This window comes from Amblyomma maculatum, chromosome 6 (assembly GCF_055883805.1).
Source record: "Amblyomma maculatum isolate TAMU_Amacu chromosome 6, ASM5588380v1, whole genome shotgun sequence".
Lineage (NCBI taxonomy): Eukaryota > Metazoa > Arthropoda > Arachnida > Ixodida > Ixodidae > Amblyomma > Amblyomma maculatum.
The window spans coordinates 67,998,861-68,013,386 of NC_139349.1; the positions used below are offsets into that span (position 1 = coordinate 67,998,861).

Below are 14,526 nucleotides of genomic sequence, written 5' to 3' on the forward strand. Positions count from 1 at the left end.
TTGAGCGAAGAACTTGCAGACGCTCACTTCGTCTGATCTATGCATATATGAGCGCATAGAGACAATTCAGTAAAAGCTTGGTAGGGTAATAAAGGAAAATAAAAAGGCTAGTGCGGCTAGATATTGTTCATTTTCGAAAGAAGCAGGAGAAAGTCATAGCTTGCAATGTGAGTATGCATCGCTGTGTAGCAGCACACCGCTGCGCTGCAATGTTTTTTTTTTTTTTTTTGCTTTTTAAACATGACGCGTAAAAAATTTTATCTCTGTTATTGTATTTCAAGCTGTGTAGTGTTAAAAACAGGATATAGCGTAACTGTACTCTCCGTGACCGAACGACGACGGGACGGTAACAAAGCAACGCTGAAAACGTGCCTCTGTTGCAGAGTTCCGTCGCTCCGTGCGGTGTGCACCAGTGGCAACAACATGCGTTAGCGGCGGTGTCATGTGGCAGATCGCCAGGGGTTGTCGCCAGAAGTTTTCGGCATTTTGCTTAACTTGAAACTCCGCTTATCTCGAAATTTTGCCCCAATTTTACAACTTCGAGTTAACGAGGGTTTACTAATATCATTCTATAAATGCAAAATAAGATAAAACTCTTACGATTTTTTAGTAACTGCAAGATTTTAGTTGTTATTAAAGGACAACTTTTTTTTTTGTTAAACCCATTGAAGTTCATACGCTGTGCTTTTCATTGTGTTTGCTTTTCTCGGCGGCGCAGGTTACAGTGGTAGAGAGTACAAAAATAATGCGCCTTAAAAAAAAGCGATGCTATTTTTAAATTATTACGCATGCTAATATTTTACCGCGTAAATTAAAGATATGAAATAATAAAGCTTATTCATGTGTTTGTATCGTAAACACGCTGTGCACGAGAGTGCGCGTGGCGCTCCTTGGGTCAACGCTAGCAACCTTGCACGACGTTCGAAGGCCTTCAAGATCTCAAGAGAGTTCTGAGCTATTTCGTTGACTCGATAGACAATCAACACAATGGCCATTGCAAACACCCATGTGGCAGAGTCCGAAGGCCTTCGAGTCGATAGACAATCGGTTCAAGGGCCTTCGAAATTCCCGTGTGAGAGCGGTATAAGAATGACAGGACACTGATCACTGCTTCTGCATCTGCTTATGATGGGCATTCTTCTAGAAACTGTGCCAATATTCAAAGACTAACAAGCAAAGGCTTCAATACACAATGATCACCAGTCGCTCTCTGTATGTATTTAGAGTTATCACAAAATGCATTCAGAGATGAGAAAAAGTATAAAAACAACGAAACATTTCTGGGCCATTCTAAACTTGCTGGGCATTCAGATGGACATGAACAAAGAGAGAGGGCAAGAAGAATAGAAAAAGGAGAGGCAATGAGGTTAGCTGGCTTGGGTCCAGTATGAAACTCATAACCACTAGTACAATGAAAGCTCGTTAATTCAACTTAAAGGAAACAAAAATTATCAATAATTTGAATTATCGAATGATTCTGCAGAAGAAAAAGATCAGTGGAACCACAAGCATAGTGATATACTTATTTGGTAAAAAACTGCGCAACGGTCGCTTGCTTTACATATGAAAACAGCAAAAGCGCCCGTTTTTCCTATTTACATTGTATTATTTTCCTATGTACAGGAATGTTGAACGAGAACAACTCTAAAATAAAAAGGGCCTCTACGGCACCCTTCGGGGTGTGATGCAGTAGTGGTGCAGCGCCCTCAGAAGCAGCTGTGTCCCGTGTAAGAAGGCCTCACTGCACTAACAGTAACGGCCCGTGATGAACATGCAGTTACAGAACACACTTGCCGCGCTGGCTGTAGCTAGATGCAGCCTCCCTTCTGGAAACTGCTTCAATTAACCAGCATGAGACACATAGCGCACAAAGCAGCATGCACTTGATGCAATCGATTAACATTGCCAATGGCCACAGTCATGCTGGATATTTAAATCGTCTGGATCTCTAAATTAATTGGGATAGAATTAACAAGCTTCTATTGTACATGCAGCAACACTTGTTATGTGGCACATGCCTATGTTTGAAGATTACCCACTGTGCTCCACTTTATAAGCAAGTTGTTCTTCTACATCACAGAAGGATAGCGAACATTCACAGCATACGCAGCCCTTGGCACTGCAACGTCCTGGCTAGTGCAGTACACCAGTACAATCAAAACCATTAACTCTCTAACCTGTAAGCACGTGACCCTTTCGAAAAGAATTGTGAAAAATTCCAAGCTGTGCCCACATCATGCAAGCAAACAAGAGAGAACTAACCGAAGCCAGCTTCATGGACAAACTTGTGCCCGTGAAACAAAAACAAAAAGGAACACAGGAGAGAAGGGACGCATGCTATACCATGCCACTTGCAGGAAGCAACAGCTGTGAGGCTACACGAGTGCCACAGAAAAGATCCTGAAGTAAGTAGTTCTTGCTGTTCACAGTGCTACTGAGGATGCGGTTGGTATGGACATTAAAGCAATGCACATGTCAGAATAGGGACACTTAATCTTTATGCACATTCCATAGCGGTAATCTGCGCATTTTGGTAACCACAACACTGAGCTACGCTGTAGTTGCATGCCACACTGCTAGTGCTCCTCTCGCATAGTGCCTGTAAAGCCGTTGATGCAACTCACAGGTGAGAGCAGCTCTTTGCTCGAGGGGTGGCTGTATTGGCCTTGACACAAGTGGCGCTGGAAGAACATCTGTATGTTGGCACCTCCGTCCGAGGCACGCCGACCAAAGCCCCCAACTGTGGCAGCCACAAAAAGAGCGAACCACAGGTACAGTGAATACAGGCAGCTGACAATGGCAAAATCATGCCGTGAACGCACTCAAGTTTTACCCAAAAAGAGATGACAACCTTAAAAACAATAAACGAGCAAGATGGCAGCCATTTAGTCGAGCAACAAGCGGACAGTGCTCCATGTCACCGAAGGAATTCCAAGTATCCACAGTCTATTGCTGCATTGGATGATGGTCCCGTCTACAGTTAGAATGGGTAAAAATAACAAGTAGCATCACAGAAGTGTCACTTTCTTCTCTCCCATCCCATTTAGTAGCGCTATTCAGTGATTTCTATCAGCATTGCAAGATACATCATGGTGTTGGACAAATCAGACAGCATATTCAACCCAAGTGTGGCTTGTGCCAATAATGATGGACATCTATGAAAGAAAAAATGTAAAATACATTCGTTAAGGCAGGCAATCAATGTAAAGAATAAAAAATAATGCCCTTTCCAAAAAACTTGTTTCCGCCCGGGATCGAACCGGGGACCTTGCGCACGAGAGGGCGCATGTGATAACCATTACACCACGGAAACTGGGTTTGTAAAAGATAGTGGGCACTTTACTCCTTGAGGACGACAAGATGCCTCCGATCCTAGTTGTATACTAATTCATTTTTGTTTTGTCACCACATGCGGTGGATCAGTTCATATGAAAGAAAAAAAAAACGCATATTACATAACAAATATAACTTCACAAACCCCAATGCTCAACAAAAAATACTGCGCATCTGTAAAAGAGCGCAGCCAAACTGAGCCAGGGGAGAAGGACCGTCTATACTCGTTTCTAGAGTTGCAGCACGCATTTCTGACGTTGGTGGCTCTAGTGGTACACTGCGGACGGTGGCAAAGTTGAACGAGCAGCATAAACAAGCCTTGGGTACCCTGTCTCTGAGCTAAAAAGCCTGGTATTTGTACCAGCAGCAAATTCAGTTACAAGCTCTTCCACCTGTTTGCCCTCTACACTATCCGTATATAGAGGCACAGAATTTTTTAAAGTGGGCTAATAGAGTTTGATGCAAAAAAAACGTAAACAAATATGCTTTTCTGTTAACTCGAGACCAGCTCGAAAGGAGTTAAGCAACAGTCTATTTTCCTAGACAGCTGCAGAAGCACCAGCAGCGACCGATACAGAAGTGTTGAAAGACAATGCAAATAGTACACACAGGCTCCCATGGCGGGGGGCGGCTTGAGCAGGTGCTGGTCTTTGACGGAGAAATTGTGCGGCGGATGGTGCTGAACACGAGGCAGGTTCTGGGGCAGGTTGGTATGGGGCAGTGCACTGACGGGCAGAGCCCCAACTGGGGGAGGGGGGCACTCCCCTTCGGGCGGGTCCCCTGGCCCCACGGTATGCCGCCGCACCACCGCCGGCTGCACCTGCTGGTCAGGCCAAAGCTCTTCGCTGTCCGACTCGAGCTCGATCTCCCCGAACTGAAACCAGGGGCAACAGATGAGAAAAACTGGTATTTACACATGTTCAAGACCCTCCAATGTATGTGTACTCCTGCTCAGCACTAAATACTTCATTCCATAACTAAGTTGCAGCAATATGGAAGCCAGGAGACCTTTTCAGCTGATCAAGAGTGCGTTAAGCATGTTCCCCAGTGCCACCTCGTCTGCATGTCGTCTGCTTGCGGTGTAAGCAGATATGGTTGTGAAACAGGATCAGTAGGCACTGTCTGCATATCAAAACCCTGAAAGCATGTTGGGAAGTTTTATAATAGTTATAATATAATATAATATAATATAGTATAATATAGTATAATATAATATAATATAATATAATATAATATAATATAATATAATATAATATAATATAATATAATATAATATAATATAATAATCGAGGTTTGAATTAACGAGCGATCATTGTATAATCTTTGCATCATATATTGCCTTATTTGTCACATCTGCTTTTTCAGCTCATTATATTGAAATGAAGCTGCAGCAGCGACTTCAACATACTGGTGCCATGTGGTTTTATTTTTTGGACAAAAAATTTTTGTCAACAAACCAAAATTCTTTAGGTTAGACGAGGCACAATCATCCGCCAAAATAAAAAATAAAAAAGAATTTTGCACTCATTGATGTTGCTATAAATGAGATGAGGCCTACTGAAAGCTCAATGAGCTGTTTACGACCAATAAACATACTGAAAAACTCGGTTACTCAAAGTGTGATGTCCTGCTTTGAAGTGTGCCGGCATGTTGGCAACTAGATTTCAGCATAGGCAAGAGTCATACAAGCTAAACTCAGGAAATAACATACCGTATTTACTCGCGTATAACCCACCCCTGCATATAACCCGCACCCTAACTTGGAACTCCATGAAAAATATTTGAAAAAATAAACCCTTGCGAATAACTTGCTCGTTTATCTGAAAAAAAAAAAAAGAAAGGATGAGCACTACAAAGATAGAACTGCACACTCAGTGATCATTTCATTTTCAGATCATTTATTCAAACGGCCACCACAACGTCACTGGCTACCCAATTCTCAATCGTTGCCGTTCTCACTGCTACCATCCGAGGCTTCATCGTCACTCTCAAAGACGTAGTCGACCTCGGAACCATCCGAACTGTTACTCATAGCAAATTTCTTTGAAGCTCTTACACACCAAGTCAGCCGGCATCGCTTTTCACACGTCCACAATCCAGTCGCAGAGCAGTGGAACACCGGGCCTTTACCGGGCTTTCGTACGCGTCCCGTCAGTGTGAGGGCACAAAGGCCGTTGGCCATCCACTGGGCATGTCCGCTTCACGTGTGTCTTGAACAGCTTGTTCACGTACACGTCGAGTGGCTGCAGCATGGACTTCATGCCGCCAGCTATCACAACGAGGTCGGTGCTGGTCTCAGCGAGGCGAGCCGTCACCGCATCAGTGCAGTGGCCTCGGAAGGAATCCAGCACGAGCGTCGACTGGCGTACCAGCCAGGCACCCGGTCTTCGTTCCCAGATCGCTCGGATCCAGTCACCGACTAGGCCACTGTTCATCTAGGAATTTTCTTTCGCACGCGCAACAATTCCTGAGGGCAGTGGTGTGCTAGGTAGTGTCTTGCACTTGGATACAGTTAAACCTCGATATAACAAAGTCAGAAAAATCGGCACTTTACTTCGCTAAACTGAAATTTCGTTACGCCGAAATTCGCCTCCCAGCATGCAAAGGAACTTCTAAAACGTGTTGTGAGTGCGGTGCACGCACGGCAAAACGCTTTATTAATGGTGAAAATAGTCTTATCTTTTTCTGCGCCTTTTTCTTCATCAACAAAGGCGTCACACGTCGTTCGTAGGCCCAGAGTGACTGGATGGCATCTTGGTCTTCTTCTGCGCTTATCCACATCTTACCGCCTTATCCACAGACCGCCTTATCCACATCTTCGAAAGTGGTAACCTTCAACCTTTTTCGATGAGCGTTTGTTCCGTTCTTCAGGGATTCGAGGATAGAGTCTTTCGCTTTCAAAATCGTCGAAAGGGTGCTCTGCGGTATGCCGAACCGGACGGCGACATCCTTCTTCTTTTCACCATTTTCCACGGCTTTGAGCACATTCGCCTTTTCTTCAAGAGCTAGGACTTTGCGTTTCCCACTCATTCTTTCCGAGATGTCAGGCGCGCGCAAAAACACAGCGCGAGACACATCGACGCATACACTTCAGCAGCACAAAACCGTCAGAAAACTTGCCGTGCTCGCTTCGGTGGCAAGGCTTAGACTGCGTGGGCGAGAAAACTGCGCGACTGAATGTGTCGATGCTAGTGTCCTCTAGCGGACTTACTTGACACAACGTTCGGCAGTGTTAGTGCTACCCCAGATGGCGTGGCAAACGGCACCTTGTTATCACCATCGCGATTGCCAGCCATGTACAGCTGCGCCGCGGCCGTTTTTAGGGGCGCAGGTTAGTGCGCGCACACTTTTCAACCACTAAACTTCGCAGTATACTTTTATTAAACTATTTTGATTCATCTCGAGCCAGCAACAAAATTTCGTTACGTTGAAAGTGCGCCAGAACTACTTCGTTATACAGAGGTTGAAAATACATTGTGTTCTATGGAAGCGAAGTTATAGAAACTGAAATACTTCGTTACATCGAGGATTTCGTTACACTGAAGTTCGTTACATCGAGGTTTAACTGTATTACATGCGGATCCAGTTTCGTCTCGTCTGTTAAAGCACATAACATCACTGTGCAGCACAGCTTGGCATTTCCTCCGGTCAGCACACTGACTGATTTGGAACCCTTTTTTTCCATAGTCATGTCCGTCGGTGTTAAGTATGCGACTGAAGCGCCCCAATCGCAGGTAGAACGAACAGTTGGAAACGCTACTACATGTGCGTGTGTGTGTGTGTATCCGTTTCCTTGTGCGTGTGCGTGCAAACGAAGCGGCCGTGGTTAACGCCTCTCTCTGAACGGATCCCACTGGGAGGAGGTCAACAAGTTGGTGCCGAACGGACGGCCAGTGATGTCGGCCGTAGAAAAGCGTCGCTCCCGAGGACACCCATCCTCACTCAAACATCCCCAGCCATGCCAACTGCTACTAGGGTGACGCCGGAAAGACGGCGGAAGAGGAGGACACAGAGAGAGGAAACGGAAGCACCGAGAAGTCCGAGCGACACAGCAAAACAGGAGACTGGTTTCAAGTGCCGTGTCGAAAGACCGCATACTGACAGAGGAGAACTTGTGCTGCAATGTGTATATAGCTGTAAATAAATTCTGTATTCTGTAATTAAAGTGAATGGTCCAGATTAATTGGGAGAGGGAGTGGAATTTGAAGAAAAGAAGAAAAAAAGAACAGAAGAACCTTTCATAACTATCGGCACCTCAAAGTACACTGGGGTCTGATCGCCATTTCCTACCTGAGACAGCAAATAGCTGTGCTCCGTCCGATGAAATATCGTTGAAAGCTCAACAATGTTTTCTCGCAAGCCTCAGGAAGGCACTGTCAGACTATTGTTCGCCATTGCATAGAAAATACATGTCATGTCATAAAGCGCTGCAGCCATCCAAGGCTTGCACGAAACTCGCGTGAAATGTTCATTTCCCAGCCCAGCTTCAGGGGTTCCATTTGAGCCATCTCTGTCGAAACAGTATGGCTGTCATGACTCCTTTGCTCCTCAATGAAGTTGGCAAGCTGCGTCTCGAGGTGGGGGTACAAGCCAATCCTTGGACCAAAAAACGCTTGCTTGTCCTGGTTCGCTGTTTGAAGACTGTCTTTTTTCTTCCTCCAGTTGCGAATGCATGACTCACCGACGTCGTCTAGTTTTGCTGCTGCTCTTTTGCCGATTTCTTCGGCAGTGGCTATAATCTTTAGCTTCACTTGCTATGAAAGACTGCCATCGAGTCGCACTCGTGGCGCCAAAACAAAGCAGGCCAACCGTGCCAACCGGGTTGACTGGATGTTGAAACAGCATCTGACAATGAAAGGCCAAACCACCACTGGTGGAACAAAGCGTGACCAATGGCGTGTTATGCATGTGGATTTGGCTATGCCTTTTGTTGGCTCCTTAGCGGCTTGACAAGCGTTGATGACGATGGGGACGGCGGACTACACGGGGAGCACGCTCATTGCCGTGAAGCCGACCCCCCCCCCCCATGGAAAATGTTCGCAGACAACTCGCACCCTCACTTTTTAAACGCATTTTTTTAAATTTTGGTGCGGGTTATACGTGAGTAAAGAGTATTTGAAATAATGCTTCGTGAATGTGCATCTTAAAGGGTCCCTGAAATGCTACCAGCGGTAATATTCTAATGCAAGGAATACATAGAGGTAGTCCTTATGAACATTCGAGCCAAATTGGAAAGCTTTGGGTGGAGTGCATAATTTATAAATAATTTCTAAAATGTGCTCCTGGCAACCACTCGCGACCAATTGGGGCAACATATAACCGCATGCACCGCGCCCAAACCTCCCATGTGACGTCGCATGGGCTTGCTGGGCGCACTCGCTTATTGGACGCTCCTAAGTTTCGCGGGTGGGATGGGGCATATTGAGGCACTGTCACAATTTGCTTACTACTTTGTTTCCTTGTGCCCCGGCGTGGGCTGAGTTGAGGGGGGAGAGGAGGGGTGTCATTTTCAATCACCCATATCTTCAGGGTTAATAAAGGCAGCACAAAGATAATTGCCCATACATTCGTATGGCCATTTCGTACTGGCGCTACATTCCCCGGCGTCGGGATGTCTCCCCTGCACACAATGCAGTTTTGGTAAAGCTGCAAGGAACTACTGGGTGGTATATACGGCTATAAGAGCTACCAAGCAGGCAGGAACACTTTAGACAGTTCTCTTCTATCAGTAGTCATTACAGCTTCATCCCGCAGTCTGTTCACAAAACAACATACAAGCGACACTGCACTGTTTGCAGAATCATCTTGCTGGCCGTGTCGAGCATGACTGCAGACAAAATCCATTGCTACACATTGAAGGCAGGGGTCATTTTTACCTTTCGATTTCCCTAGGAGCTGCAGCCACCTTCACTGCATTGGCCTCACACATCAAGTTACTGCGCGACGGCAAAGGAGCTTGCTTTCCCTTCAGAACTCATGCATACTGCACCAGACCTTTAAAGTATCTTTAGGATCAGTGCCTTCAAATATTGTGCAGTATTATTGCATACTATCAATGTTTCTATCACAGTCCAGCGCAGTTATAGCAAAGCCACTTATAGAGAAATAGCGGTTATAACGAAAGAATTCAATTTCCCACTCCCATCTTCGCACTTTCAATACAATTTGGGTGTGGTTTAAACGAAGTAAATAAAAGGAAATGAAAAAAAAATATTACTGATTAATAGGAACATTTTTGCACATTAAAGACAAATTTCGGCGCGAAAATAAAAGCGAAACCCGGCCAATGGCAGCATGTGTGGCGTCGTTTGCGCTCCCACAAAACGAAAGGTTGCTTCACTGCATAGCTTGGCTCGCTGCCCCCGTTGACCCTTGATTTCTCAGGCTATGCTGAGTTTTGCAAGCTGATGACCACCGCGACGACTGACGCCCTAGGGATGTTCCTCGGGAGTTCGGAGCGAAACTTAGCTCCGCATTTGAACATGGAGGCCGCGATCTGGAAGTCGGCCCTCAGGAAACGTGTTCAGGGAACACTGGACCACTTCTTCCAGCGATGATAAATCAATTTTCCCATAGTCGACAACTGATTTTTCTAACTCGCCAGGGACCGCAAAAAAGTTCGAAAAATCAAATTTTATAAAAAAAATCACTTTAATAAACTTAATTCCAATTGGCACATAGTGGAGGAAGGGGGTCAGCAGTTTTGTGCCCATTCTGACGCTTGACAGACTCGCCGCGCAGTGTTTATGCAGACAGTGGGCAGCAACTGGCGCTCAATGGCTGCATTGCCACCGACATGTGGCGAGAAAACGCGCGGGCTTAGACGAAGTAAAGACGCGAAAGCAAGCCTGCCATGGAAAATTCACCTGAATCGTTACATTTTGAGAACGCTTCACCACATAGTCCTCACAGTCCATGCAGTGAAGCATCTTCAAAATGCGGCGGAACGGTCTGTGAAGAGGCACCACTGCTACTCTGCATCGCACTGCGATAAGGGCCAAGGAGGCACTCAAGATTTTGGAGCATTTATTTCGGGTGCTCATATACGTTACTTCTATGCAGCATGTCGCGGTGCCACAAATAAGTCCAAATCATCAAGCATTCCTTAAAAATCAAGGGTCAGAATTTTCGGTCGGCGACTATTATCTTTTCCCGAGTCCAGATATAGCAAAATAGCAGATATAGCGAAGTCATTTTTTCGATTCCCGCCGACTTCGTTATAAACAGGTTAGACTATCAGTATATGGTTTTTTTTAGATACTGTGCAGTGACTACAATGACTATTGTTTTCTGCTGTTGCTCTTGACCTAAGATTTCTGTTAACCCAACACTCTTTAAACAGAGAGAGAAAAAAAAAACAGATTGATGAAGAGCCTGCAAAAATATAACGCAATTTCTGCTAGCATCAGCTGCATATCTAACTATCCCAAATTGCCTTTTCAACTCTGATGTCCTTTCTCACAATTGTGTTCACATCAGTTAAACTGCGTTTCCCACAAATGAAATAGTGCCCAATTTGTTAGCAAGAACCTTTTTAAAGAGCAACGACAGTGATAGTGAATCACTAACTACTATTCGCACCTTCTCCAGGGACTGGTCGCCACTCAGCATGGGCTGCAGTTCAGGCATAGGGCTGACGGTTAGCACAGGGCTGGGAACCAGGTTCTGAGGCGGTGCCTCGACATCTGTCTCAGCAGGCTGTGGGCTCTTTTCAACTGCAAGGAAGAAAGACCACAAGCACCTTCCATGATCACAATGCAAGAAGATGCGCGGTAGTCCTATAAAGAATGAGCAGTTAGGAAGAACTAAATAACACATGCACTAGTAGTACTTGCAGTGAGACCTTAACCCTCGAAAAAGGCACTATGAAAGGCTCCAATGCGGATTGCTGTCAAGAATAGCTGCATATTTCTTATTCATATTTGTTGCTTAGGCACGAGACCCTTCCTGTTCTCATACTGAGTGATTTCAAGACCTGCTTGACATGAAGGAGACAAGCTCAATCAAAATTTATTTATTTATGGCGCTGAGTTTGCCACAAGGCATAAAAGGTGTTGATAGAGTCACAGAAATGTGTGGAGTGCAGCCATGTGCAAGAAGTCACATAAACTGCGTGCATAAAAGTTGTTCGTTATCCATAAGTGGCAATGAGAGTCATTAGTCGGTGAAAGTCCACCTTTTTGAGAATGGTCTTGCGCATATGCGAAGTTCCTGGGCATGTCCATATTAGATGCCGGACAGTGACAGTGACAGCGGACAGTGAATCGCTTGGTGATGTTTTCCTCTAAACTGGCCACCGAAAAGCATGAGTACCGTGGGTCCCACTCCACGCTGCGAGTCGCCAATGATAGCCTCACAGTGCCACCACGCACCAGCATCCTCGCCAGAGTTACCTGCGACGAGCCACATCACGGCCTCTAGGTTGTTGAGCCTAATGTGTCCCTCTCACTCGCCGTGGGAGTTTCTGTGACAAGAGGTCTTTGTTTCTTTCGTGGCAGAGAGACGGAGGTGCTCGTCACCAATTTCTCCAATGAACATCGACATTTTTTCCATAGCACTGCGATCGCTTACGTCGACCATCTGCAAAGTCGCCAAATGTTTTGCTTTCGAAGAAGCTACGTCTAGCACCGAACTGGATGATGCCGTACACATTGTCGACATCAATTCTAGCCTTTCCTCCACTGAAAAGAGGCAACTTCAGGATCTATTGCTGGAGTTTTGTGCGTGCTTCACATCTTTGTCTAAAGTGCAGCAAACGTCGGTCATTAAACACTGTATTATCACGCATGAAGGCACTCGACCTATCCATCAACAGCCCTATCGTGTGTCCCCTCGGGAAAGAAAAGCTATCCAACAGCAAGTCAAAGAGATGCTTGCCGATGGCGTCATTCAACCGTCAAGCAGTCCATGGTCATCCCCTGTCATCCTCGTCAAAAATAAAGACGGAACACTGTGTTTCTGCGTTGACTACCAGAAGCTTAACAGTATGACAAGACAAAGAAGGATGTCTATCCGCTGCCACGGATCGACGACTCTCTCAACCGACTTCGCCAAGCCAAGTACTTCTCCTCGATTGACCTCGGGAGTGGTTATTGGCAAATCGAAGTTGATGAGAGGGACCGTGAAAAAACTGCCTTCGTGGCACCAGATCGGCTCTATGAATTCCGCGTCCTCCCATTCGGGCTCTGCTGCGCTCCTGCCACCTTCCAGTGGATGATGGACACTGTGCGCACAGGTCTGAAATGGCAGACATGCCTTGTTTATCTCGACGATGTGATAATCTTTTCGTCGACTTTCACAAAACACCTACGCCGCCTGAGAACTGTTCTCGGGGTCAGCTCGGATGCCGTCAGCACTCACAATGTGCCCAAGGAACTTCAATTCGGTGAACCCGAAGTAACATTTTTGAGGCTTAAGAGAAAGGTTGACAGACCGAACAGCTTCGAGGAATCAAAAGGAATCCGCATTAAAGGGGGCACCAACGGCCACTTCCTTGAGCTGCTGCTCTTATTACAATCGGACGACGGTTGGGCTCTTTGTGGCTCTCTAGGAATCAGCTGAGCAAAATAAAAGAATTATTGCAGAGAAATTTGTGATTAAAGTATAGATGTTCTCCTTCTGTCAATCATACTGGAACTTGTGATCTCAATAATGATAGCGACAACGCCCTCTCCATGACTGTGGTCACAGGAGCTAACTAGAGGCAAGATGCAGCCTCATATTTGCAAGGAAAAGATGTACATGACGCTGCGGCAGCCTGCTTGTGAAAACAGCCCATGGCAACAAGTTAATTCAGAGTAGGACAGCTAGGTCTTGGCACTGGTCTTGTTCTTGGAGCACTAAAGCGACAGAAGTGATAACCACAGCGTACTGATGATTTCAAATGTGTCGCTGTCAAGTTTTTCTATGCACAACAATGAACTGCAGTAAGTTAGCCTCTTCCAAGCGATACATTTACAGCAATCCTAGATGGCTCCAAGGGGCTGCGGGATAATGTTCCATTTCTAGATGGTGTTTTGCCTATGTGGTAGACTGTGACATAAGAGCAGGCTATATCTATATAGATTACAATTGGCACTCGTCATTTATAATTCGACTCTCCTTTCTTTTTCCCCTTGATATCCCTCTTTCCCCCAAACAAAAACGTGAAGTGGGAATTATGGTCTCACCGCAGTCCACTTGTGACATATAAATTTGCATTTTCTACAAAAAGGCAGCACTAACCTGGTTCTTATATTAGCAGTTGTTGGCAGTTTAACCTACAAAATCACACTTACCATTTTTGCTATCTCTGCTGACAAAAATGGATGAAATAACATTGCTTGATAGGCAAGCTTCTCTGGTGCCAGTATGAGACTGTCACAAAGAGGATATATAAATGGGAGCAAAAGTGTTCTCAGTGGATGCATATATATTGATATGTATGTAATTCTGTCTTCGTTTCTATTGCCTTTTTTCAACAGGGAAGTGGTCTCACTTGCCAGTCTCATTGCCAAATGGTACCACTTCCAGAGTGGCCCCTGTCCAATAACCCACTTTAAGTTGTTCCACTTGCAAAATTTTAAAATTAGTATATCTTCATTTATTTGCCTCCCTTTCCCCACCCTTGGCGCTTTCATTTTCTTTTTCTCTCACTGTGATTGGCTGGCTTCTCCAAGTAAAAAGAAGAAGATAATCCACAGTGGATAAAAAAACATTCTGCTGCATCAATTTAAATGATCGCACTTACCAATGCCTGTAGTAATGCTAGATTTCCTTTGTGGCTGGGCAGTTAGGGGAAGGTTCTGAGGCAGCAGGGCGTGCTTCTGCTGATTTTGCAGCTTGTCATAGAGTAGGTGGTAGATGGCACTGTAGTGGTCAAACCTCTTCTCCAACACAGACTGAAAGGCAGAGACAGGCATACAAGCATTTAACAGCAAAGTTACTGTGAAGAAGTTCTGTGGTGCATAGTCACTGCTTGCATGCCTAATAGTAGTCATACTTTCATAAAAATTTTATACTTTATGAATTTTAGGACTGACAATTGACCAAAACTAGTCATGACATTATAATGGAAATGAAAAGATCACGCCTCACATTGTAAGCATTGGGCATTACAATACAGAATTAGATTCACAGTGCTCAGTGTTTTGTTCATGGTTGTCATATTTTATAATAGCGTATAATGTTCTCATCGGTGCACCGTTAGTTGAA

General features: G+C 45.2%; 1 protein-coding gene and 1 non-coding gene across 4 annotated transcripts in view; both read right to left on the reverse strand.

The window, feature by feature from the left end:
- Sik3 (Salt-inducible kinase 3) overlaps positions 1–14,526 on the reverse strand; it is a 108,848-nt gene that overhangs the window by 12,072 nt on the left and 82,250 nt on the right. For all 3 annotated transcript variants that reach the window (XM_084606875.1, XM_084606874.1, XM_084606876.1), the window contains exons 8-11: positions 14,063–14,213; positions 10,915–11,048; positions 3,943–4,207; positions 2,625–2,740 (exon numbers count right to left, since the gene is read on the reverse strand). In XM_084606875.1, the coding sequence (XP_084463001.1) occupies positions 2,625–2,740; positions 3,943–4,207; positions 10,915–11,048; positions 14,063–14,213 (666 nt within the window). The remainder of the gene's footprint in view (positions 1–2,624; positions 2,741–3,942; positions 4,208–10,914; positions 11,049–14,062; positions 14,214–14,526) is intronic.
- Positions 3,240–3,313, reverse strand: TRNAE-CUC (transfer RNA glutamic acid (anticodon CUC)). Its single transcript has one exon. It is a non-coding gene; the product is annotated as a tRNA-Glu (tRNA).